This window comes from Prionailurus viverrinus, chromosome D1 (genome assembly GCF_022837055.1).
Source record: "Prionailurus viverrinus isolate Anna chromosome D1, UM_Priviv_1.0, whole genome shotgun sequence".
NCBI lineage: Eukaryota > Metazoa > Chordata > Mammalia > Carnivora > Felidae > Prionailurus > Prionailurus viverrinus.
This window is the reverse complement of record NC_062570.1, coordinates 30872043-30899696: the sequence shown is the minus strand read 5'-3', so window position 1 is coordinate 30899696 and position 27654 is coordinate 30872043. Positions and strand designations below refer to the sequence as shown.

The following is a 27654-nucleotide window of genomic DNA, read 5'->3' as shown; positions in this document are numbered from 1 at the left end:
ACTTGTCTCCCTGCTGCTCCACGTGATCTTTCTGATTAACTCATGCAGCTTGTATCACAAATGTCATGGACTGTGATAAGAGGATGGCCTAACAAAATGTTCACTCTGATACTCCAACAGGATGGGCAGACAGATTTAAATCCTCACTAAAGAGGTGATACTTGTTAAAGCTGGATGACAGGGATGGGGAGGTTCAATACACTGTTCTCATTACTTTTCTACGTTTGAGTTTTCTATAAGTGAAACAAACAAAACAAGAAACCAATCCTTGCTACAGATGCAGGACCAGTCAGAGGAAAGTCTCTGGCCACAAGTACATGCCTGGACCTTGTGGACAAAGGAAGGGATTAGAGGGTCATACCCTGGATTCTGTTGTCAAAAAACACATATGCAGTTCGGTCATCTTGAATTTTCTTCCATTCAATCCTGGGGTCATTTGTCTGTGAATCCGTAATGATACAAGAAAGTTCCACACCTAATGAGCAGAAGAAGAAGAAAAAGAAAAGAACTCTCAGAGGATGTGAAACAATTTTACAATCACTTGTGTACCCAGAACCTGCAAGTTATCACAAATTTTAGAGACGTCTTTCATGCAGGTTACAAATCTACCTATCTCCAGGCTCCAAGTGACCTTAACAAAAGATAAATTTTAGCCAGAAAAATAATACATATGATTAGCAAGGACTTTTACTAAATAGAATACACATTCCCCCTTAATACTCTGCTTATATATATGAAAATTCTTTGTTGTATACGTATAAAGCCAGAGCAGAAATAGGATTTTAGCCCATGTAAAAGCTGCAGAGTTCCCTGTTGGCCTGCTGAAGCAGTGTTGCACTGACCCACCTCTACACCAGATGCACTGCCAAGGGGCCACCCACCTGAACATCTCTGGCACTACAGTGTGTGTGTTTGTCCTCAGTTGGCTGTAAGACTACCAAGTGTCCGTTAGATGGCACCTATTCTCCTAGTGGTCTCTCCCTTGTACTTACTTTCAAATTCTTGTACCACTGGGGTTCGGTTGCTGGATTTGAGATTCACAGCCCCAATCAAGCAACCTGAAGGAAAAAAAATAAAGTAAAATCAGAGACGACATAACTCTAAAATAGCAGAGAACTCTCCAACTGAGCTCAGATTTTTCCCTTCTAAATAGGCTACAATCACTTACCACAGAGGATAGAAAAATATTATATTCCAAAACAAAATCTCTTAGATAGAGCAAGTTGCTTTCTTTCTCAGTCTGACCTCACTGGAATGAACTGAGAGAAGAGTCCTAAGAATTCATTTTCTTTCTTAGTTCCAGAACAAAATGGCCCTGGGGCTTTAAAGACTCTTCCTTTAAGAATTTTCTTTTTGCTCAGAGTCATTATTAATCCTGTCAACATCCTTCATCCAGACCCACCCGGGTCTTCTTGTCACTCCTGCCTCCTGCAACTCTCCTCCCCTCTAAGGCTTCCTACCCGGCAACAGCACTCTTGGTGGATTTGATATGGCACAGACTCACGGCCAGGTGCTCTCCCCTTCAGGATGGCACGACACTCACTGGTATGGCACAACCAGCTAAGAGACCACCATGCAATATTAACCATGCAACCCAGTGATTCCCATCCATTAAAAAGTTTTCACTAGTTTTTAGTAAAATGAGAAAAATAATAAAGTAATTTTCATGAAGCTAAGTTGAATGAAGCCACTGATGAAATCAGGATATACCAACTGCGTGGTAATCCCTTTCAAACTAGCTTTGACTCTCCATGTGTTTCAACAAACATTAAAACTAGTTTATTGTGGGGCGCCTGGGTGGCTCAGTCGGTTAAGCGTCCGACTTCAGCTCAGGTCATGATCTCGCGGTCCGTGAGTTCGAGCCCCGCGTCGGGCTCTGGGCTGATGGCTCAGAGCCTGGAGCCTGCTTCCAATTCTGTGTCTCCCTCTCTCTCTGTCCTTCCCCCATTCATGCTCTGTCTCTCTCTGTCTCAAAAATAAATAAACGTTAAAAAAAATTTTTTTTTTTAAAAACTAGTTTATTGTGGTGTCAAAATGTCTTACTAATTTTCTTGGAGAAGATCAAGTAGTAGACTGACCACTCACAAAATGTCATTCTTCAGCTACCTGGCCTCTAGAAAAATATGCATTCCCCAAAGAAGGCCTTCATATATAAAACCCTCATTAATGGGGTGCCTAGCCGGCTCAGTCAGTGGAACATGCAACTCTTGATCTTGGGGTTGTAAGTTCAAAACCCCATGTTGACTGTAAAGATTACTTAAAAATAAAATCTTTAAAAAAAAAATCCTCATTAAGGTCTCTAGTTCTTAGCTTACTTACTATCCCAGATAAAGAAAATGTGCAAAGATGTGTATGTACTCTAAGCTGCTTTTTTTCTAACACCTTGAATCATTAAGTGGGATGAAGGTCACAACAATCTATTCTTTTCCCATTTTTAATCATATTTAATGGTTCAGTTTCATGCATAGTTCCAAGTATACATTTGATCCTTTCTTATTTAGTAAGACTTCATTAGTTATAGCAAAATCCATTAAAAAAAACTAAAAGGGATAAAAATCAGAAATATAATATGTACACCTGAGTTGCTATTAGTATCTAAAACAATGATTTCTATAAAAGGTTGTTGAACCAGGACAAGTAAAGATAATTTGATTTTGTTTTGGTTAGCCATGGGCTATTCCTTTTGGAAACCAGAAATACACCCTGTGTATCTGCAGCAATTTCTACATCTCCTTTAGTCTGAAAGCTCCCAGTGACCCACTGATAAAGAGTAATAAATGATGCTCTGAATATCTACCAAGGACACACATGTTCCTTCTAAGGAAATGACCATAGACAGTTCTTTCAGTATGATAACCATAGTTTAGATGATGAGAAAATAAGACTCTGGTTGCAAAGAACTATGACAAGTAATCAGCTTCCAACCAAGAGGCCATCTAAGGAGACTTTGAGGTAACTCACGAGAGCTTTGTCCAACTGGATAATAAATAACTGGACAACCCAACTTGACCCTTTCCTGCTGAGAAAAATTAAGAATGAATTAGAGAGTGCATAGTCACCCAAGAAACTGAGTGGAAGTAGAGTGAAAGATTAGCTATCAAAATGGTGGAAACACTACAGTTGGTAACAAATGAACTGGAAGACAAAGAGGTACCACTGAAGTTACTCTAGTGTCTGCAACAATGTCAAATTTTCATGAAGGCCAACTGAGACACATTCTTTACAATAAGCCTCTAGAGTGAAATAAGCCAATTTGTTTCTTACCACCTAAAAGAAGCTAAAGGAACACGCCCCAGATAATGGAAATAATCACCTCTTTAATCCCTCTACTCTGCAGCAAAGAAGTGAGTGCTCTATACTCCTTAATAAAGGCTTGGTCTGACCCTCTACTGCCCAACGACCCTGGGTAAGTTTTCACAGACAGCTGCTTGTGTCAGTCCTGGATGTCCCAAGAAGATTCAACAACAGAGGACCACTATAAGCAAGTGAAGTTCTAGCCCAAGTGATGATTCATGACAGCTGGGCCCAGGGTGTGAGGTGGTCCCGCTGAGAGTCCTCCCTCAAAATTCTCCTTCCATTCTTAAACAAGTCTTAAATTTACAAGTATTCTATACCGCCTCATTTACTCATCCTCACTAACCCAGATCCCTACTTTAAAATACAGATGACCCTTGAACAACATGGGTTTGAACTGCACAGATCCATTTTTAGGTGGGTTTTTAAGAGTGGACAGCAAAAGCCACATAGCATTTATTGACAACTGCCCACCCTAGTCTCCACAGAAGAATCGAAGCGACTGGCACAGAAGCTGCGCCTGCTGCCCTCTGAGAACCCAGGCAGGGACGCCCACAGAGGCCATCTGCAGCCCCGGACCCCTGGTACCAGATAGGGCTGCAGGTCACCCCATGTGCCAACAGGGTGGTCCAGTGGAACACCCAGGGCTGGCAGGCAGGAGGAACTGGGCTGGAGCAGAAGAACATGCCCAGAGGGCTCTGGGCTGCACTGGAGCTGCCGCTGGTCCCTCCTGGCCCAGCACTGATGCATCCTGGCAGCCTCCCAGAGGCCACAGCTGCTGCTAGCTATAGCCAGCCATATACTCCAGGCAGCTGGGGCAGCTATACGGCACCTCCAGGACACTCCCAGTGCCTGTGGGCTGCCCAGCCGCTGCCAATGCTGAGCAGAGACCACCAAGCTAAGGAAAAGTGTCACCCCAGGGCCAGGCTCACTGCTGCCACCCTCTGTCCCAGGCCCTGCCAGCCCATTTATGGAAGATGTTTTAAATATATATACAGTACTGTAAGTGTACTTTATCTTATGATTTTAACATTTTCTTTTCTCCAGCTTACTTTATTGTAATAATACAGCATATAATACAATCAACATAACAAAATTTGTGTTAAATGACTGTGTATGTTATAGGTAAGGCTTCTGTCAACAGTAGGCTATTAATAGTTAAGTTTTGGTGGAGTCAAAAGTTCTAGGATTTTCAACTGCAGGGGCGGGGCACCTCTTAGCCCCTTGTTCTTCAACGGTTAACTGTATAGCAATACCGTGTGTAAAAGAACAGTACTGTGAGGGCTGGAACAAACCCAACTCTTGAAGGTATCACAGTGACTCAGCTGGAACACTATCCCCGCCTGAGGGTAAGACTGTGACAGAACCAGTAGAAATGGGGTCTGGAAGCCAGCCCTGAAGTTTAATTTTGCACATACCTAACTCCAGTGCTAGCAGAGTACCCACACAGTGATTGCATTACTTAAGACTGAACAAAGGGTTTTTTGAAAGGAGAAAAAGGGGGAAAGTCTGTGATAGCATCTATCACATGTTGTCCCTATTTATTTTCTTAGTACCTATCTTGGCTTGTCTATCAGACTCTAAGCTTTTTAGGATAATCCATTGATTCAGCAATTTTTACTTAGCACCTATTGTGTGCCAGATCCTGGCCTAAACATTACCTATGATTACATGAATAAAGCAAATAAAAATCTATGTTCTCATGGAGCTCACACTCTAGTTTAAAGAACAAGTTTCAGGGGCGCCTGGGTGGCTCAGTCGGTTAAGCATCCGACTTTGGCTCAGGTCATGATCTCATAGTTTGTGAGTTCGAGCCCTGCGTCGGGCTCTGTGCTGACAGCTCAGAGCCTGGAGCCTGCTTCAGATTCTGTCTCCCTCTCTCTACCCCTCCCCTGCTCACACTCTGTCTCTCTTAAAAATAAAATAAACATTAAAAAAATTAAAAGAACAAGTATCATGTTTCTTCATCTTTACATCTTCACTTCCATGACTGAATGATATTTAGTAGGTAACTGAAAAGTGTTTGCTGAATAAATCAAAGTGCATTTTTTGTATTCTATATTGTATTTCCTTGACTTGAGCATTCCAAAGCATCATTTAGTTGAATTCCATTTTCTCACAGAGCTATAATGTGGGCACTCTCTTCTTCATCCTGCCTAGAAACATATTATTGAATCTTGGACTTAGAAAGGATCTAAGATAGGTATAGTTGTCTGTTTCTATTCAAAACCTCTTAACCAAATTTAAGACTCTCCTCTAGAGGCAGGTAAGTCTCAAATATATTATGGTTTCAGTATGTGGTCATTAAAATTCAGTATAACTTTTACCCACATTTTCCCATTGGTCATATCTTACTTAATTCCCCACAATATCAAAACCAAAAACTGACATGTGTAGAATAAATGTGTATGGTTCTATGTCACTTTATCACATGTGAAGATTCCTATAAACACCACTGCAATTAAGATACAGCACTATTCCATCATCACAAAGATCTCCCTCATGCTACCCTTTTCGATCACATCTACTCCCAACACCATCTGTTACCCCTAGCAACCACTAATCTGGTTCTATCTCCATAATTCTGTCATTTAGAGATATATAATATATATAAATAGAAATATATCATAGATGATCTTTTGAGATTGACTTTTTTCATTCAGCATAATGCCCTTTTGAATCCAACTTGGGTACGATGATAGTTCATTTCTTTCCATTGCTCAGTAGTATTCCATGGTATGGACATACCACTGTTTAACCACTCATCTGTTATTAAGATACCTACGTGGTTTCCAGTTTGGGGCTATTGCAAATAAAACTACTGTGAATATATGTATACAGCTTTTTCTATAAACACGTTTCCTTTTCTCTGGAATAAATACCCAAGAGTACAAGTGCTCCACTGTATGTTGCTGCATGGTCAGTTTTTTTAAGAAACTGACAAACTGTTGCACCCCCTACTTTCCTTTCTGATTTTAGTAATTCAAACTTTCTTTTTTCCTTAGTCAATCTAATTAAACTTTGCCAATTCTGTTTAGCTCTTCAAAGAGGATACTTTTATTTTCATTTATTTTCTATTGTTTTTCTAATTTTCTTTTTTATTAATTTCTGCTCTAATCTTTATAATTTCCTATGTTCTGCTAGTTTTATTTTATTTTAGTTTATTCTCCTTTTAGTTTATTCTCCTATTATTTAGTTTATTTAATTTTAGTTTATTCTCCTTTTCCCAGTTCCTTAAGGTGTAACATTGTTATTGATTTTATACCTTTATTTTTTGAAATCTGAATTATTCTAGCCTTTAGTACTTCTTTCTCTGAATCCCATAAATTTGGGTATGTTTTCATTTATCTCAAGGTTTGCTTTGTAACTTCTTTGATCCACTGGTTAAGGTGTGTTAATTTCCATGTATTTGTGAATTTCCTAGTTTCTTTCAGTTACTTCTTTCTAGTTTCATTCCATTGTGATTAGAAAAGATACTTCATATGGTTTTTTTTAATTAATACTTTTTTGGCTTAACATATGGTCAATCCTAGAGAATATTCCACGTGTACTTGTGACAAATGTGTATTCTGCTGTTATTGAGTGCAATGCTCTGTATATGTCCATTAGGTCCCATTGGTTCATAATGTTGTTCAAGTCCTAAATTTCCTTATTGATCTTCTATCTTGTCTATCCATTACTGAAAGTGGACACTGAAATTTCCAATTATTATTGTAAAAATATTTCTCCCTCAATCCTGTCAATTTTTGCTTCATATATTATGAGGCTCAGACGTCTGATGCACATATTTGTAATTATTATATCTTCTTGATCAACTCATCTTTTTATCAATATAAACTTTCTTTATATTTCTTTATATTTCTTTGTCTCTTGTAACAGTTTTTGACGTAAATTCTATTTTATCTTTTGGTTACTATTTGCATAGAATATCTTTTCCCATCCTTTTAGCCCATTTGTGTTTAGATCTAAAGTGAATGTCTTATACACAGCATGTAGCTAGATCACTTATTTAGCCTTTCTGCCAATCTATGCCTTTGATAGAGAGTTTAATCCACTTACATTTTAAAAAAATTTTTAATGTTTATTTATTTTTGAGACAGAGAGAGACAGCATGAACAAGGGAGGGTCGGAGAGAGAGGGAGACACAGAATCCGAAGCAGGCTCCAGGCTCTGAGCTGTCAGCACAGAGCCCGATCCGGGGCTCGAACTCACAGACTGTGAGATCATGACCTGAGCCGAATTCGGAGGCTCAGCCGACTGAGCCACCCAGGAGCCCCTTAATCCACTTACATTTAAAGTAATAATGAACTTACTTCTATTTTGCTACTTGCTTTCTGTATGTATCATTTTTTGCCTCTCATTTTCTCCATTACTGTTTTCTTTAGTGTTTTCTGGGGAGTGACACATTTTGACTACCTTCTCATTTTCTTTAGTGTAAACTCTGTAGATATCTTCTTTGTAGTTATCATAAGGTTTATCATAACATTCTAAAATTATAACAAATTTGAGTTGATACCAGCCTAATTTCAATTATACACAAAAACTCTATTCTGTCCTTTCCTTTATATTATTAATGACACAAATCACATCTTTACATGCTGTGTGCCTTATAAATAACATATATTTGTAATTACTTTTATGCATTTATCTTTTAAATTCTGTAGAAAATAAAAAGTGCACTGACAAACCAAAATTATGGTAATACTAGCTTTTTTTTTAATATGAAATTTATTGTCAAATTGATACAACACCCAGTGCTGCTCAAAACAGGTGCCCTCCTCAATGCCCATCACCCACCCTCCCCTCCCTCCCACTCTCCATCAACCCTCAGTTTATTCTCAGTTTTTAAGAGTCTCTTATGGTTTGGCTCCCTCTCTCTTTTTTTTTTCCTTCCCCTCCCCCATAGTCTTCTGTTAAGTTTCTCAGGATCCACCTAAGAGTGAAAACATGTGGTATCTGTCTTTCTCTGTATGACTGATTTCACTTAGTATAACACTCTCCAAAGACTAGCTTTTATATTTGTGTAATTATCTCTACCAGAGATCTTTATATCTTCATATGGCTGAGTTACTGTCTAGAGTTCTTTTGTTTCAATCTGAAGGATTTCCCTTAACATTTTTATGTAGAGCAGGTAATGAACTCCCTCCCACAGCTTTTGTTTTTCTGAAAATGTCTTAATTTCTCCCTCATTTATGAAGGTCAGTTTTGCCAGATATAAAAATTTCAGTTTGCATGTTTTCTTTTTTCTATCAGCACATTAAATATTAAGCCATCCCACTGTCTTCTGGCCTCCAACACTTCTAATGAGACATCAGCTGATAACTTTATTAATGGTCTCCCTAGTGATAATTCACTTCTCTCTTGCGGCTTTTAAGATTCTCTTTTTGTCTCTGGCTTTTGACAGTTTGATTACAATGTGTCTCAAGATGAGTCCCCTTGAGCCTACCCTACTTGGAGTTCATTGATCTTCATGGATTTGTAGATTCATGCCTTTCATCAAAATGGGGACGTTTTTCAGCAACTAATTTTTCAAATAATCATTCTGCCCCTTTTTATCTCTCTTCTTCTGGAACTCCCATAAAGCACATGTTGGTTAGCTTGACAGTGTCCCACAAGCCCCTTCGGCTCTGTTATGGGCTGAAGTGTGTGTCCCCCACCCCCCAACACACCCCAAGATTCATATTTTGAAGTCGCAGCCCCCAGTACCTTGGAATATGACTAGATGTGGAGACAGAGCCCTTAAAAAGATGAGAAGTTAAACTGAGGCTACTAGGAGTCCAAATCCAATCTGACTAGTGTCTTAAATAAATAGAAAATCAGGATACATAGAATGATGTGTGTGCACAGAGGAAAGACCACGTGAGGACACAGCAAGATGGTGGCCATCTGCACACCAAGGAGAAGCCTCAGAAGGAACCAAACCTGCTGACACCTTGATCTTGGACTTCTACTCTCCAGAACTGTGACAAAAATAGATCCTGGTTATTTAAGTCATTCAGTCTGTGGCATTCTGTGACGGCAACCTAGCCAACTAATACAGGCTATGTTCATTCTTTTTCATTATTTTACTTTCCGCCCCCCAGATTTCATAATTTATATTGTCCTACCTTCTGGTTCACTGATTCTTTCTTTTACCTATTCAAATATGCTATTTGTCCTCTCTAGTGAATTTGTCATTTCAGTTACTGTACTTTTCAGCTCCAGAATTTTTTATTCCTTTTATAATTTCTCTCTCTGTCAATACTTTGTTGATCATATAATGTTTTCCTGAATTCCTTTCTATGTTTTCCCTTAGCTTTCTGAACATAGATAAGATAAATTATTTAATGACTTTTTCTACTAAATCCAATGTCTGGGCTTCCTCTAGGACAGCTTCTTTTCATTCATTGTGTTTCTTTGAATGAACCACACTTTCCTGCTTATTATATGCTTTGCAGGTTTTGCTGAAAATTAGGCATTTGACTATTACCAAACTATTACTCAGGAAATCAGATTATCCTTCCCCAGGGTTTGCTCTGTGTGTGTGTGTGTGTGTGTGTGTGTGTGTGTGTCCGTGTGTGTGTGTCTGTGTGTGTATGCATGCATGTGTTTAATTATTGTTGAAAACTATAGTATCTGTTTTGAGAGCTACAGTTGTTTTTTTTTCTTAAACACTATTCCTTTTTAAACATGGTCACTGAGGCTCCCTTACCTTCTCTTCAGCTAATGTTCTGACAGACATTTCCTGTTCTGATAAAGATTTCCTCAATGCCAAGAACTGAAACAAACACACATACATACACACACAAAAAGGAGAACATTCTTCTCTCCCACATCTTTGCAGACACTCTGTGCAGGGGCACTCCTTCACCCCTTTCTTAGCTAGGCTACTCTGAGTGTAGGGATCACCCTGAGATGTTATGCTGCTGCTCTGAATGTCCTAATTTCCTAGTCTCATCACAACTTCTCTTCTGAGCCTAGAGATTGTGTATCTCTACCCAGAATCTCTTCCAGCAATTGTGGGTTTATAGTCCCCTTGTAGCTTTTACAAGCAGTGGCTACTTGCTTTTCCCATATGCATTCCAAGTTATGTGAAACAAAGATAAGCACCTCATGTCAGTCCTTCAGGTATCCCCAGGAAAGTTAAAATGAATATACCCAATAACCTGCAAATATGGTTTTCCCTGCTCCAGTTTGGGGAGAAGGGACAGGGAAGGAGAGAAACTGTTTTGGGGAAAGGGTGAGTAAAAATATCATAAAATTCTCCTGCCATTTTAGGGGCACGTGAGTGGCTCAGATGGTTAAGCACCCGACTCTTGATTTTGACTCAGGTCATGATCTCATGGTTCATGAAATCAAGCCCCGTGTCAGGCTCTCCACTGAGAGTGTGGAGCCTGCTTGGAATTCTCTCTCTGCCCCTCCCCTGTGTGCATACACACTGTTTCTCTCTCTCAAAATAAATAAATAAAAACTTTAAAAAAACAATTTTCCTATCATTTTGAAGACTGTTTTTCCTCAACTGGGCATTTATTTGGTTACTATAAACCTTCAACCTTTTTCCAAAACTCCTACAAAGTTGGTTCACCTACTGCTTGTTTGTGGGTTTTTTCAACGTTTCTGTGGGGGAATAGGAGCCTGGAGTTCCCTATTCTACCTCTTGCTGATGTCACACCAAACTAGCATTACTGCTCTTTTCATTTTTTATTTGTTATTTCAGCCATTCTTATTCATCTTTGCACCTCCAATTCCCAACAGTCGTACCTGAGATGCAAGAAGTTTGGGGAAATATACTGACTGAAAATTAGAGAGAGAGACAATTTCAATACAATATGATAATCTACATGTCAGAAACCTACAGAGTATACAGCACAGCTGGCTGAAGAGCCAGGATTCAAACCCAGAGCTGTCGGACTCACTTCTTGCCTTTTAGTATTTCTCCTAACAATGCAGCTTTCACTATAAATTGGGAAAGTGGCATTTTTGGATTCCATAATTTCCTAGGACTTAACTTCAAGTAAAACTGATAAATGTTCTATGTTTCTCAGAACTGACAAAATGCTTCAAGTAGAACTGACAAATGTTTTCTCAACCCAGAAGAACCAGGTGACCCAATCCAGTATAGAGGTATAACCAGTCTTGTGCTTGTAATTCCATTTTCAAACCTCTTCTATACGCCAAAGCTGTAAAGTATTATCAAGAAATCTGGGCCCTATTTTTTAAAATTTTATGGGCCTTACTTTTAATACTCTTACTGACTTTAAATGTGACTGTACTCTTCACTTTTCCCAACTGTAAAATATTATTAGAAACTTTTTATCCTTCTTTCACCAATAACTGAAGATGGAGAAACATTTAATTATTATTATCTTTAACATCATTGCTATATTTGCTATGTAGAGATCAATGCCTTTCTAGTAGCTGAAGGAACAGTGAGTTTCAAATCGAATGGCTTTACACTTAAGACCAGAAATATATTTACCCCAAATACCATGAGTGGAATAATATAAATGAGAATCACAAGAAAATTCAATATGAGGTCTGAGGCAGGTTAAGGAGAGGTAGGCTAAAAAAGAAAAAGGAAAGAAACAAAGAAGAAGGGAGGGCAAGAGGAACTAAAAAAGAGAACATTAAATAGTGGCAAGACAAGACAAATAAATGAAAACATAAAAATGAGAATTTCTTTTATACCAAATCCAGAAATTCTAAATTTTTGAGCATCCAAATATGCTTGAATTCATAGCTGGCAAAAGCTCTTAGTCTTCTAATCCAATGATATTTAATCCCATCTGGGGATTTCTGAGAATGCAAACACTTGCATCCACTCCTGGAGGGCTCTCCGCAGATGAGCAGAGAAAAAGGAATTATAAAACCACACAATATGACATTTCCAATTACATTAAGGAGAAGACTTGACTTCAGGCTGGTGTGTTCTCAAGCTCATAATAATTATGAAAATATACCAGCCCAGTGTCAAGCCAAAGCTAAAATCTAAGAAGCAAACCTCATTTTTCCTTTCTTTTTTCTATAAACAACTCCCAAAGGCTCTGATTTTATTTTAATAAGAAAAAATACCACTGCTTGGTTCACTGTGAGAGTCAATAAATGCTTTCTGCCTGGAAGTACCTCCCATCACAACACCCACGTCAAACCAGACACAAGGACAGAGGAGAGAATAAGGACCTCTGAGAAGACACATGTAATGATGGGAAGGTCAGGTGTACAGGCCCAGCCTCACATTGTCTCTTGCTTTTTATCTCCTCTATGCTTTTAATGTTATTCTAGGAGTAGCAGTTGTCACTCCATTCTCCACTGGGCTTACTTTTTTGAAAAATATGAAGCTAATTCTGCATTTCCAGAGGCATCAAGCTTTGAAATGGCTTATTACACAATGGTATTATTTCTTATTCTTGAAACCAAGGCCATCAGAGATGTCACAGTTCCTGAGGTGAGGAAGGAAGTGAAAATGACACCAACTTATTCCTTAGATCACCCTCTAAAATACTGATGTAAGTGGCATCATTTCCAATTTATGAATGAATTTATGACTTGCCTGTAGTCTACAGCTAACTGATGAAGCTGGTACTCAAGCTGTGTCCTCAGACTCCAGGTCGAATACTCCTTCCATTACACTGTATTGTCTACACTTCCTTTTTTTCACCAGGGAATACATGAAAGAAATTAACATTTGGTTGGTTTCATATGAGTATGTGCTTGACAAGAAATGTGGCAAGAGATAATAAAAAAAAATTGGAAAATTCTTCTAAACACTTATTTCCCAAATGCTAAATGGCTCTAAGATGGTCCAAAGGCAATGCTATTCTACAATGCAAGAGGGCCAGGTTATCACCAATATATTGATGCTAACCATATAACATTATCAGAGGCACGGCAAGTTACTGATATCCTTAAGGCACAACAGTTAGGTATAATCAGCAAGACTTGAGGAGGAAGAGACAAAACCAAGATATAGAAAGGTCACAACATGGGACAGATCTGCTTCCAAACACACACCCCATGGCATAAATAGTGGTTTCTGGCAAAAGTTTTCTATTCTACATAAGAAGTTCTGACCAAGAAATTGTGACTGCTGTCCTAGCTCTGTCACAGATTTCTTGACCCATCTCCACCTACACAGTTCCTAGACCAACCCAGCTAAGTGCCCCCTTCTCCCATATCTGTGTGTCCCTGCCCACACTGCCTGAAGTAAGAGTCAGAAGAACAAGGCACTACATGGAGAGAAGTAACCCAGCTGGGAATCCTGCCTTGAGAAAACAGAAACATGGGACTGCCCTAAAATAAAGAGCATAGGCCCTTCCCAGTCAGGAGGTTCCCTCTCTGCTCTCAGAAACAGATGCCAGAGACATGCATATAAATGAACCTGCTGGGCACTGCAGCACGGGCTCAGCAGAAAAACAAAAGAGAGATGATAGCAGGGATGGAGCACACTGTGGCCATTCATCTACATATGAGTCACCACATTTGACATAAGCCTTTGCCTCATTTGGTTAGGGAGCCTGAACACAGCACACACAGAACAGAGCCGGACGACTGTGGTGTCAATTTCTAAGTTCCAGTATAATCTGGTTAAGCAACTGGGCTCAAGAATTACAAGTATCCCACTCCTCTGGACACTGATCTACAAAGAAAATACATGCTTTTCCTGAGAAGACAAAGGTGGGCTGGCAAACGGATGTCATATGGAATATAAACTTTCACCTATAAAAAGCCAATCAGCAGTGCTCAGAGAAAGAAGAGCAGACAGACAAGTTAGACCATTAGTCTCACAAATAACACTGTTCTGGCCTGTAGTAAATGTGATGGTAAGCTGCTTCTCATAGTTCAGTTCCCTATTCTGCTAAAAAGGAGAGCTGGACCTGTTAAGGTACTGCTGAACAGGACTGTTCCACCTGCAGGATGAATGCCTAATATAGAGAAAAGAGAACAAGGCAGATGCTGGACTTCCATCCACCAACATTCTGATAATTAACAAAGTAGGAGGGAACTACAGGGTAAGTACATAGTGCTGCTGGGGATTCAATGAACTGCACATCCTTCTGAATACTGTTTGGGTGGTACAACAGCACACTGGGAACACTAATTAAGCCTCCAGTATTCCATCAAGGTGGGTAAGGATGACTATGCTCATTTCCCAGTTAGAAGACCAAGTCCTAGAGATCAATGTCTAGAAGTACAAAGAAAAAACCAGAAGCCAGGACTTCTGACTCCTAGTCTCCACTTCCTGTTCTATTTCATAATCTTTCTTATATAAGAAGAAACATATTATTAAAATCTATCTAGACAGAACTAAAAGAGACTGCAACAAATACATGTAAAGAGGATCTGGAACTAAAAGGGAAACATGACTCAGACCCTGAAGCCTAAACTTATATCCCATTGTTCTACTGAAACCCTTTCTTAGATGAGTTTGCAAAGGAAGTGGCCTTTAAAAAAGAAAAAAAGCCTCTGGAATGATATGCAGATGGCACTGGCATCTTCAACACAACCATCTCTTCCTTCTAGGAAAGATGTGGAACTGAATGAAGGGGCAGAGAAGGGAGCAGGCAGATGGAAATGATAAGGCAGGAGAGGAAACGCTGATGCTGAGGTTCACAATGGCCTTCCCAGTTCATGCAGGCTCCTCAGATTATTCTCTGGAACCACTGTGTTCTTTGTCTGCCCTTCCCTTTCCTAATCTGAAACAATTTTAGCAGATGTGCAGAACAACTGCAGTTTCTTATTCTGGTTTTGAGAGACCTTTTGGAAATTCTGCCAGAGTCTGGGGATCTGATGCCAGATAAGTTGCATGATGATCCCCTCAGGATCTTGTTTGAAATGCTATTTCCCAACACATCTCCTCAGTCCCTAGAGCACATGCACCCCAAATTCTTATTCAGTGGGTTGGGAAAAGCCTGGATCTGTATTTTTTTTCCAAGCCTCCCAGGTGACTCTTATGTGCAGTCCCATTTAGGGAACCTTATGACTAAGTTATTCATTATGAATGGGCCCAACCAGAAATCTAGAGTTGTGTTCACAGAAGCACAGCCCTTTGTTCGGCAGGAGGATGATGACTGCTTTGCTTTACTAAAGAATTATTGGCTATAAAATGCTTCTAAAGCCTCAGGCAAAAGAATAACAGCATAGAATATTATAATAAAAAATACATTTAAACCATAATGGATCTTGAGGTAATGTCAGTCTCAGCCCACAAACTCTTTGATTCAGGAGAGGCTGACTTTATTTTGATTGATTCTTCGAAGAGCCTTGGCACACTGGTATAAGCATTCTGAGGAAGAGTAAGAGTCCAGGAAAAACTAAACTCCAAAAGTGACGATCCAACCCACAGCCAGGAAGATCAAGATCTCAAACTACAAACTACTTGTCTTTTCCTCTTATGGAAACAAAACCAATCTGAACAGCAAAACAGGCTTACTGGCTCATGACAGGGATACCAGGAGATGAAGGAGCTTCTTTCTGTACTTAATAATGGCTATTATCATATAACTGCTGAGAGAACTAAAAGAGAAAAATCAGTGGCTGTCTTAGCTCTACACAAGTAAATCAAATTAATTTGGGTTTATACTCATTATTATAAACCAATTTTTCTTTTATAATTTTCTTTTAGAAAATGTTTTCACTTTAAGTCAGATGTGTTCGCCAAGAACTAGTTTATGGATGTCTGGCTCTCTAAAAAGTTATAATTAGACTTCTGGCATTCTGTCCAGTTTTTCCCCTGCTCGAAAGAAACTTTTCCCTGACTGAGACTATAGTCGTGTGGGTGCATGTCAGCATGCATCACTGTGAGACCTCACTGGCCTACTGGGGTCAAGTCTAAATATAAAATGGTGATGCAGGCTTTCCAGTGAAGAATATTTACGTTTCTTCTTCAAGACTACTTCTGTTAGCTTGCTTAGCAGAATCCATCTTAGAGAAGAAAATATCAAATAACCTTTTCAACAATGTCTATTTAGTTCCTTAACCAAGTTTTTAAAGAATTTAATAGCAAGAGCAGGAGAAAGTACATGTCAGCCAATGATACTTTCCAGACCCACTCACCTATACACAGAGCTAAGAATATATAGTAAATCAAGCAAAAAAAGGGTTATGAAAAGAACATAGTCAGCTGAGGCCCTGGTAAAGCTTACCCATTGTTACTTGGGTTTAAATAAATGTTTATACACAGAGACCTTTAAAAAATAAAAGACCTAAATAAAAAGACTAAACCAAATATAGAATTCCAAATACACTGGTTGTGATGGTTCATTTTATATATCAACTTGGAGGGTGTTTTGAGATGAGATTAATATTTAAGTTTGTGAAATCTGAGTAAGCACACTGCCCTTCATAATGTAGGTGGGTCGCATCCAATCAGTTGAAAGGTATAAATAAATCATAAAGACCCGTTTCCCCAGGCAAAAGGGAATTTCTTCAGAAGAATGCCTTAGAACTTCATCTGCACCTTCAGCTCTTCTGAGTCTCCAGCCTGCTGGCCTATCCTATTGATTTTGAACTTGCCGGATTCTTTAATCACATGAGCCAATTCCTTATAATAAAACTCTTTATATATATATACATAAAAGATATATACATAAAATAGATAAATTTGACTCCATTCTATACACACACACACACACACACACACACACACACCCAAACCCAATGATTCTGTTTCTCTGGAGAACCTTGACTAATACACTGGGCTATGTTTCTTCTTGTTGTGAATCTCAAATTTAAAAGAAAAATCTATGTAATTTCCTGCACATATGCTTCATGAAGAACTCTTTCAGTGGCAACCCTAAATGCAGAGTCAGAGCAATATCATGTCAGATGCCATGTTAAGCTAGCAGGAAGACATGAGATGAGGTGCTACTGATTTGAGTATACTATTAGTGTTTCTATTTAATTTTACATCTAAACCAAAGCATCAAAGATGGTTTGACCATGAGTCTGCCTAACCATGTCAGATAACACTAGAGTGAAAATCTATCTAGTGGTCACCTTAAATAGAAGTGTTTGCAGAAATAACTACCTGGAAGAACCTTTCTCCATCCCTCTTCTATGTCTAATAGATAGGTTTATACAGCTTTAGTAGAAAGTCCAGGATTATTGTGGGGAAGAAATTACTGTCATGTTAATGAAAGCTTTGGGAGAAGACCAACAGGAAAAAGGAGAAGGGCTAGGTCTTACATGCCCTTTCAGCAAACAACCAAGTAAAAACATGGATAAAATATCCTAAACTAGTGGTTGGGGAAAGTTTTGAAAGCAAGAGGAAAAGTGGGTGAAGGCAGGAAGTGGAGCAGCAGAGAAGAGTGAAATGGGGGGAATAGGCAGAGGGAAGGCAGAAGAGAAAGACAGGAACACAGGAAGGAATTACCTAGAATAATGGCACTTCCACTGCAATGATTTATCAGTGTTTACAATGGTTTAAAAAGATTCTCTGCAATGGAAACAAAACTGTATAGTATTGCCCTTCACTCACGAGGAGCTTTGCTTTGCACTGAAATAAGGAAATGAAGTTATACAAATGGTTGGTGGAGAGGAAGTCACCATCTTTACATGAATATAGCACACTGTCACTTTTTCTAACTGCAAACCCATCAGACCAACTGTAAAATATTCTTGGCTTTAAAGCACAGGTAAACACATAAAATTCTCTGTTGCAGTGAGACCCATCTTAGAGGTACTGAGGCATGACAAATTCATGTAACTAAATACAGAACATGTGTCCAGGCATATTCTTGTTCTGTAAAATACCTCATCTGGAAATAAATTATCCCAAACACTTGCCCTGAGCATAAGACCTTGGCATAATGTTATTCTCTGTGTGAGCCCAGTCCTGTAACAGTTTCATATTGATTACAGATGCTCTGGTATCAGAGCATTCTGGAAAGTGTGTTCTCTCACATGCTATAGAGAAATAATTCAAAGTTACATCTGCATTCCAACTGCAGACACTGCAGTCAGCCTATCCAACACGTCCTCTCTAGAGTCCACTCCATCTTTGTATCCTTCAGAGGTTGGAAACAGCCTTTGCTGTTAAGATAAAAGGCAGTGCAAGCATATCACCCTACTATAGAATCTGAATAGGTGAACCACCTCAAAGGCTCTAGGCTTGAACATGTAAGGTAATTTCACCTACAAGATCCACTGTATAAAAGATAAGGGCTGGTTATTTGTTTTGTCTTGTTTTATTCTACTAACATATCAACAAGAGGAAACATATTCAAGCTATAACACATGCACTTCAGGTTTAACATGTTTCTTAAAATGGTATGAAATATCCCAATGGGGACTAACCTATCCCAGTGGGCAAAGTGGAGGAGGTGGTCTTCACAAAAAAGTTAAATCCTCCTATGTTCATATTAGTTTTAGTGCAATCCCATCTGAGGTAGAAAAGACAATCAACTACCAAGTTTTTCTTCTTACAGGGGTAAGAAGATGTTTTTCTTTTTTTAAGTTTATTTATTGGTTTTGAGAGAGAGAGTGTGAGTGGGGGAGGGGCAGAAAGAGAAGGATAGAGAGAGAATCCCAAGTAGGTTGAGCACTGTCAGCATGGACCCCCCTACGGGGCTTGAACTCATGAATTGTGAGATCATGACCTGAGCTGAAATCAAGAGTCAGACACTTAACTGACTGAGCCACCCAGGTGCCCCAGAAGATCTTTTTCTCTTGATGACCACTGATTCATACACAGACTAAACAAATCATATAAAAAGCAACTTAATTTGCTTTTTCTTACCTCAATGAAGAAGAAAATATTCAATCCATTTACATTTTAAGACCAGAATATATTCAATAAATACAACTAACACTAAAAATTATTTTAATTTTATATTAAAACCAGTTGTAAAAAAGTCAATATAGGAGTCAAATCTAGGGGTGCCTGGGTTGCTCAGTCAGTTAAGCATCTGACTCATGATTTCAGCTCAAGTCATGATCTCACAGTTCATGAGTGTGAGCAATGTGTCAGGATCTGCTTGGGATTCTCTCTTTCCCTCTCTCTCTCTGCCCCTCCCCTGCTCGTTCTCCCTCCTTCTCTCTCTCTCTCAAAATAAATTTTAAAAAGAGTAAAGTCTAGAGTTTAGTGACACATGCATAGTCATGACTAAATGTATAAAACTCAATGAATCAATGAACATACAATGAGCATAGGAAAAGAGTGCAAACGTGTAAAAAAAAAGATAAAGAAAATGGAGTAACAGCTGTGCTATGTCATTATGGTGTAATAGAATTTTGAAATATTAATAGTGGCAGGCTTTAGACAGTCATCACTAACAAGTGACCTTTGATTTTTAAAATGGTTACCATTCGCTCATCTTCAACTGCTCTATAATGGGTAGAAAAATTAGAGATGCCTATTTTGAGGGGAAAATATTCTCTGGAAAGCCACATCAAATACTTTCTATCATTCTAAAAGAAAAAGAAAACAAAATAATGGTCTTAGCTTAATTTCCCTACTGCTAATTTCAACCTAACAAAAGTTAATGACTCCAGCCTTGGCTAGTCTACTTATTTTTTCATATCAAAAATGACTCTGAAAAATTGATTTCAGCATTCTATGGTTTACTTTAATAACAGAATACACTGTAAGGATCCATGAAATAAAAAATTTATTTTAATAAATAACTTTATTTTTAGATTCACTGCAAAAGAGCTACATGATGGAATTTTTAGGGTATGGTACAGTGATGGAGAATACATGACTAAGCATTATCAAACCCTTTACAACTGTACAGCCTAAAGAGTGAACTTTATGAAAATTTTTAAAAATATATCATCCAGGACGGAATGCAGACTGACAAATGAAACTAACAGTATTACCTATAACCACATCTGTGAGGGTAGGGAAGAAAGGAGCTAACATAAATAACTTTGCAAAAGTAGTGTTCTTAACTGTTATCATAAGGCTACCAACAAAAAAATTTTATACAAACACTGTATTCTAGTTGAAAAATTTGTTTCACACAGTGCTATGGGTTAGTAACTCTGAAAATACTTTATGTGTATAAACAGGGTTGAACAAATAAGAACTATAAATATGCCACAGACTATGAGAGCCAAGTTTCTCACTATCAAAGAAAGAAGTTATGAATATATAAGGGGGAAAAGCTGGAATTAACCCTGTATTACTGAATTAGACATACCAATATTAACTAATGTTTATTTTAATATACATACAAATAGAGAAACAAACAGGGATACGTGTGTTCACGGGTTAGTATAAATACATGTATCTCTTAGCTCTGTCTACTGAGAGAACTTAGAAAGTACTGACACTTCAGGGATGCCTGGGTGGCTTAGTTGGTTAAGCATTTGACTTCAGTTCAGGTCATGATCTAATGGTTCGCCCCACATCAGGTGAGCACAAGCCCTGCTTTGGGTGAGCTTGAGCCTCATATCAGGTGAACATGAGTCCTGCTTCTCTCTCTCTCTCTCTCTCTCTCTCTCTCTGTCCCTCAGAGGATTCTCTCTCCCTCTCTGCTACTCTCTCTCAAAAAAAAAAAAAAAAAAAAAAAAAGTACTGACACTTCAGTAACAAAAAGCATACTCAGTGCCCGGATCTTGGTTTCTAAATACCATACTCCAGAAAAGGGACCTAGGGTTCCTTGGAGAAATGGCTGATTCTAGGGCTAGGACAGGAAAAATCCAAGATACGCTGGACCACCTTGTAGTGCCAAAAAGTCGGGTAGTGCTCAAACAATATAATATCAAAGAACCAGGAGCTAAACTGAGAGAACTTCAGTGGTTAAAGCTGGAAGATATGAGCAAAAATGAAATTGTGAGAGCACCAGACAATAATATAAAGGATAAAATAAATATCCATGAGTCCAGGATGACATAAATAAATGAATAAGCAAATAAATGAGAATAAATTTCCTTTGTAAAAGAATTCCAACTAATTAATGTAGAAAGAATTAGGTAAATAAAAAAAATCACCTTTAGACCACAGTAATAATTGCTGCAGGCAAGATCCACTGATGATTGCCAAAATTAGGGAAAAAATTTTAAGGAGAAACAGAGTATTTGAATTATTTCATAATATCTGATCCTCCAAAATATTCATTAGTTATTGTGGTGGTTTTATCATACAACTACAGGTGGAAGAGCATTTGATACTCCTCCATCCAAGAGGTGAACCCTAATACCCCTCTCCTTGAGTGTAGGCTGCTCTTATAAATAACAGAGTTCAAAATGGGAAAACTAGTAACTTTATGGTAAAGAAACTTTGAGGATACCACCTAGACCTAGAGATTTAGGTAACATCAGTAACATGTCATGATGATATTATATACCCTTTGATATGTATGATGAGAAGGTTATTACACCACTGTGGTATTCTCCTCCCCTAACCCACAAAATCTATAACCCAAATCTAATCATGAAAAAACATCAGACCAACTCAAATTGATTGACATTCTACAAAATAACCAACTACTACTCTTTAAATATGTCAAGGTCACAAGTTACAGCTAACAGCAAAGAAGATATCCAAACAGAATAAGAACTACTTAATTGGAAAGAAGACAAGAAAAGAAAAAAGAAAAAGAGGAAAAGACAAAGAAACAAGACAAAGAGAAAACAAACAGCAAGAGAACATATTTAAACCTAACTATATAAATAACTACATTAAATTAAATGGTTGAAATATCCCAGTTAGAAAGCAAAGGCTGTGAGATTCCATTTTTTTTAAAGCAAGACATCTTTAAATATTGACACAAATAGGGTAGAAATAAAAGTATATTTCTAGTCAAAAGAAATGTGGGGTGGCTATATTAATATAAGACAAAGTAGATTTTAAATAATATTACGAGGGATAAAAAAAGGTCATGCATAATGACAAAGGGGTCAATTCATCAAGAGGACATAACAATCCTATATAACGATGTACCTAATAACAAAGCTGCAAAATATATGATGTACAAATCCAGTTGGTAAATTGCAATGCTCTTCTCTGAATAATTAATGGAACAAGAAAACAGGAAATCAGTAAGAATATAGACTTTAAAAAGTACTATCAACTTGACTTAGTTGATATTTATAGAACACTTCACTCAAAGACATGTGTATTTACATTCTTCTCAAATGCACATGAAACATTTAGCAAAGTAGACCATATTCTGAGCCATAAAATAAATCACAAAAAAATTTAGAAGACTCAAGTATACAAAGTCTATTGTTCTCTAACCACAGTGACATTAAATTAGAAATCAAAAACAGAAAGGTATCTGGAAAATCCCTAATATTTGGAAAGTAAACACTAAACACTTTTCAAAAACCCATAGATCAAAGAAGAAATCAAAAGAGAAATTCAAAGTATTTTTAAACTGAACAAAACTGAAAACATGACAGGTCAGAATTTGTATCAGGCCACTAAAGCAGTAATTAGAGTAAAATTTACACCACTAACCACCTACATTAGAAAAGAAGAAAGGTCTCAAATCAATGACCTTGGCTTCTACATTATGAAAGTACGAAGAAATTAACAAATTGTATCCAAGGTAAGCAAAATAAAGAAAATAATAAAGATCAAAGCAGAAATCATGAGATAGAAAACAGAAAAACCAGTAAAACCTAAAGATGGTTTTGTGAAAAGATCAATAAAATTAACAAACGTCTACTTAGACTGCAGAAAAAAACTGAGAGAAGACACAGTATCAGGCATGAGAGAGGGGACAACACTACAGTTGTACAGATATTTTAAAAAGAGGCAATATTACAAGCAAATTTATACTTCTAAATTTGACAACTTAAAATAAATTTCTTGGAAGACACAAATTACCAAAGCTCACTCAAGAACAAATGAATAACCTGAATATCCTCATGTATATTAATCCCCCCCCCCACACACACACACACAAACAAACAAATCCTCCAGGCCCAGAGAGGTTCACTGGTCAATTCTATCAAACATTTAAAGAAAAAATACCAATTCTGAACAAACTCTTCCAGAAAAGTAGAGAGAAGGAAATATTTCATAACTTATTTATTCTATGAGGCCAACATTACCATAATACCAAAACCACACAAATGCATTACAAGAGAACTACAGACCAATATATCTCATGAACACAGATGAAAAATTCTAAATAAAATCTTAGGAAATCAAATCCAAAAATATTTATATTTTTTAAGTTTATTTATTTACTTTGGGGGGAGGGGCAGAGAGGAGACAGAGAACCCAAAAAATGTATTTTTAAAAGACCAACAAGGTTTATCCCAGGAATGCAAGACTGGCTTAACATCTGAAAACCAATCAATGTAATTCACCATAAGAACAAGTTAAAACTATGATATTCTCAATAAATGCAGAAATATCATTTTGACAAAATCCAAATCCATTCCTGATGAAAATATTCTATTCTAAGAATAGAAAGGAACTTCCAGAGATGGACAACAGAAAAAAAAAAATAGAAGAAAGTTAATAAACCAAAAGCTACTTCAATTAAACCAAAATTAAGAATAGAGGGAATTTCCTCATCATGATCAATAGTATCCATGACAAACTCACAGATAAAATTATAATTAGTGATGAAAGACTGAATGCTTTCCCCCTAAACATCAGAACAAGTCAAGGATACCTGTTCTGACCATTTCTAGACAGTATTGTACTGGAAGTTTTAGACAGTACAATCAGGAATGAACAGAAATTTTCCAGAGTGCCTGGGTGGCTTAGTCGGTTGAGCGTGCAACTTCAGCTCAGGTTATGATCTCACAGTTCGTGAGTTCAAGCCCCACATTCGGCTCACTGTTGTCAGCACAGAGCCCACTTCAGATCCTCTGTCCCCCTCTCTGTCTACGCCTCCACCACTCTCTCTCTCAAAAATGAATAAACATTTTTTAAAAATAAGAAATTTTCCAATACGGCCAGACTGGAAAAGAAGAAATAAATCTATCTTTATTTGCAGAGGACATGACCATCTATGTTAGGAGACAGCAAACTACAATCCAAAGTCCATATACAACTGTATATGGACTTTATTTTTACCCCTGTGTTTTTTGTTGCTGTTGTCTTGGTAAATAAAATATTATTGTAACACAGCCACACCCATTCATTAATATTGTTTATGGGTGCTTTCATTCTAAAATGGCAGAGTTGCATAACTGTGAAAAAGATCTTACTGAAGAAAAATAAACACAAGAAAAGATACCCAACATCATCAGCCATTGATGAAATGCAAATTAAAATAATAAGATACCTGGGGCTAGCTCAGTTGGTAGAGCATATGACTTCTTGACATTGGGGTCTGAGTTTGAGAACCACATTGGGCACAGAGCTTACTTTAAAATAAATAAATTTAAAAATAAGATACCACCACACACCTAACCTATTAGAATGTCTAAAATTAAGAAGACTGACCGTAACAAGTGTTGACAAGAATATCAAAAACTGGATTTCTCATTTACTGCAGGTGAGAATGTAAAATGGTACAACCACTTTGGAAAACAATTTAGGAGTTTCTTAAAAATTTTAAATACACCTGTCATTTGGTTCACACCTACCAAAGAAGGTGAAATTACATGATCATACAAATACTTGCACACAAATGTTTATAGCAATTTTATTTGTAACAACTAAATAGTAAAGCAGCCCCAAAGGCCCATGAACAGTGAATAGAGAAATCAAAGGTGGTATTTCCATACAATGGAATAGTACTATTCACCAATAAAAAGGAATGAATTATTGATGCATACTTTAAGATGGATAAATCTCAAAATAATTACGCTGAGTGAGAAAAGCCAGACAAAAAAAGATTACATATGGTCTGACTCCATTTATATAAAATCCTAGGAAATCCAAAGTAGCATGCCGTGATAGAAGAGAGATAAATGGCTTCCTGGGGAAAGTGCAGATGGGTTGGGATAGAGATGGAGGTGCAGAAGAGGATTACAAGGGGACACTAAAAAACTTCTGATACTGATGGTTATGTTCAAATCTTGAGTGGGTTGGTAGTTTCAAGAGTTTACAAATATGCCAAAGTTATCAAACTGTACGCTAAATATGTGCAGTTTACTGTGTGTCAGTTACACCTCAAGTGTTTTATAAAACATCCACAATTGAAAAACAAGTCTGATGTGTGGCCCTCTGACACAGAGACCTGCTGAATAAGGATGCTGTAGTTCTAAACCAGAATTCCTCACTCCTAATACTCGGCATAGATATGGAGGCATCCCAAACTTTTCCTTCTGTGAGAAGCTTAATGTATAAGAATATAGACTAATATGGTTCCTTGAAGAGCTTCTTCGTCCCTACTCTACCTTTTCTATGCCTGTGCAACATGCCTGCACTCCACCCAACACACATCCATCATTTAACTCAACTACAAAAAGACACCCATGAAAATCCAGGCAATTTCATTTCCCACTTTGTATGATCTTAAGGGGGAAAGGTGGGGGGTTAGCAAAATCATAGTATTAAAAAGAAAGAAGTTCTTAAGTTTTCTTATACCATGTAATTTTCCTCCCCAAATATCCCAGAATTAAGCTTTTGGCCCTGGTTTTGAACTTTAAAATGAGATACTACAATGTATAAGAAAGAGAATGGGAAAGGGGAAATGGTAAACATCACACATTAAAAAAGAAACTGAAGCTTAGAAAAAAGAAAAGTGCTCTCATTCCAGATAAACAATAAACCAGGGATATCCACGTTCCTTTTACATAATTCCTCTAAATGGAGGATTTTATTTTTAGCTTCTGTAGATCCATAAATTAATAGGATACCCACACACCAAATTTCAGAGTTATTATAGAAGCCCAACATGCTCACAGCATCCAACCAACCCAGAGATCTGAAGTCTAGCCTCTCCCTCCTACTGAAACCTCCATAACCACATGAATTATATTTTTAGAATCAAGGAGGACAGTGGATCTCTAAAAATAGAAAAAATAACTTGTATGTGAAAATTACCATCTCATATGGTAACATTTTTATTATAGGAAAGCAAATTAAAATGAGCTGTAAACTCAGGATCAGAAATCGAAGTGCAGGTTTCAAGTCAAACTATAATCATAATCTAAACAAGAATGCTATGTATGTGTGTAAGTACATTACATAAATTGCACATGCTCATATAGATACGCCTATGTGCCATTACACACGCATGCACACAAACACCCCTCTGCGAACATTTTTAGGAGAATTTCCTACGTGCCATGTGACAAGTTCCTTAAACCACCGAGCTTTCATTTTCCCAACGATCCTGTGGGGACAGAGCCAATGATCCTCCCCATTACAGATGAAGAGAATGACTTGCAGAGAGGTCACACAGCTACTAAGGTGATACAGGGGAATTTTGTTGGTAAATAAACCTTTCCTATCATCCTTCTAACTTCCTAAAGCCCTAGACATAAAGGTCCTCCTTTATTTTCCCCATATACCCCCTGGCTGGGAATTTCAAAATCTGTATTATGCTGATCTTATTCCTTCCAAAATTTCTTAAAGAGTTCTCATAGCCCCCTGGACATCTACTTTTCCGGGGGATGTTTTAGGATTGTCCATTCATAGAAAACAGCAAAAGTATTGTTAACGGAATTGGTAACGTCAGTAAAAGGCTGCTCTTTAGCATCAGTGGGTTTGTGGATTTTTTGGTTTTGTGGGTTTTTTCATCTTGTTTGTTTTTGTTGCTTCCTTGTTTGTTTTTGTTTGAAGGGAGTTGATCTTAGAGAAAGGCAGAAAATTTCATTTGGATTTTTTAAAATCAGAACTGCTTTGATGCTTTTGGCAACATTTTATTTCCTTGACTATTTGGAGCCATTAGGAAGAGTACCTGGATCCTAATGTTCAACTAAGGGGACTTGTGGCTCTTGTGTCTACCATTATTTGTTTTCTTGAGTTCTCAAGACCTGTGACCAGCTGTTATAAAAAGTTTCCTGTTACTCTCTAATTGCATCAGCTTGCACATTGTTAACAACATGTGGCCTTTAGAACACCTTCTTAATTCTTTCTGAGCAGCCATTGCCTGGATTTTCTCAGCTTCTGTCTGGCTTCCTTGCATAGGCTCATCTGACAAGGAAATACTGTTATTCTGTTTGTCCTCTCCCTACACTGGACCATCTATGTCAGTGTCCTAATTCATCCCTGGTGGCCTCTGAGATATACAGACTATTTCACAAGACTCAATAGTTACTCTTAAGGAATTTTTAGGTAGAATTGGTCCCTGTTAGGAGAAGACTTGTGGTGTCATTTTTGTTCTCTTAGAAGCTGGTCCCTTCCTTGAGGCTCTTTGTTTTTTGAAAACTTGCTGTTTCAACTGAAAAATTAGCAAGGCTATTAAAAAACAAGTTAGGGGGTACTGTTTAAGAAATTGAAAAGTAACTGCAAACAACACTGGGTAATTATGACTTTCAGTTGTTCTGTATCAGTTAAATTTTTTTGCTATTTTCCCT

At 37.7% G+C, this 27654-nt stretch overlaps 1 protein-coding gene across 1 annotated transcript in view; it reads right to left on the bottom strand.

The window, feature by feature from the left end:
- The window catches only part of JAM3 (junctional adhesion molecule 3), an 81604-nt gene that overhangs the window by 10844 nt on the left and 43106 nt on the right, over nt 1-27654 (bottom strand). Inside the window, exons 2-3 of the mRNA XM_047877561.1 lie at nt 993-1058; nt 362-475 (exon numbers count right to left, since the gene is read on the bottom strand). Of these exons, the coding sequence (XP_047733517.1) occupies nt 362-475; nt 993-1058 (180 nt within the window). The remainder of the gene's footprint in view (nt 1-361; nt 476-992; nt 1059-27654) is intronic.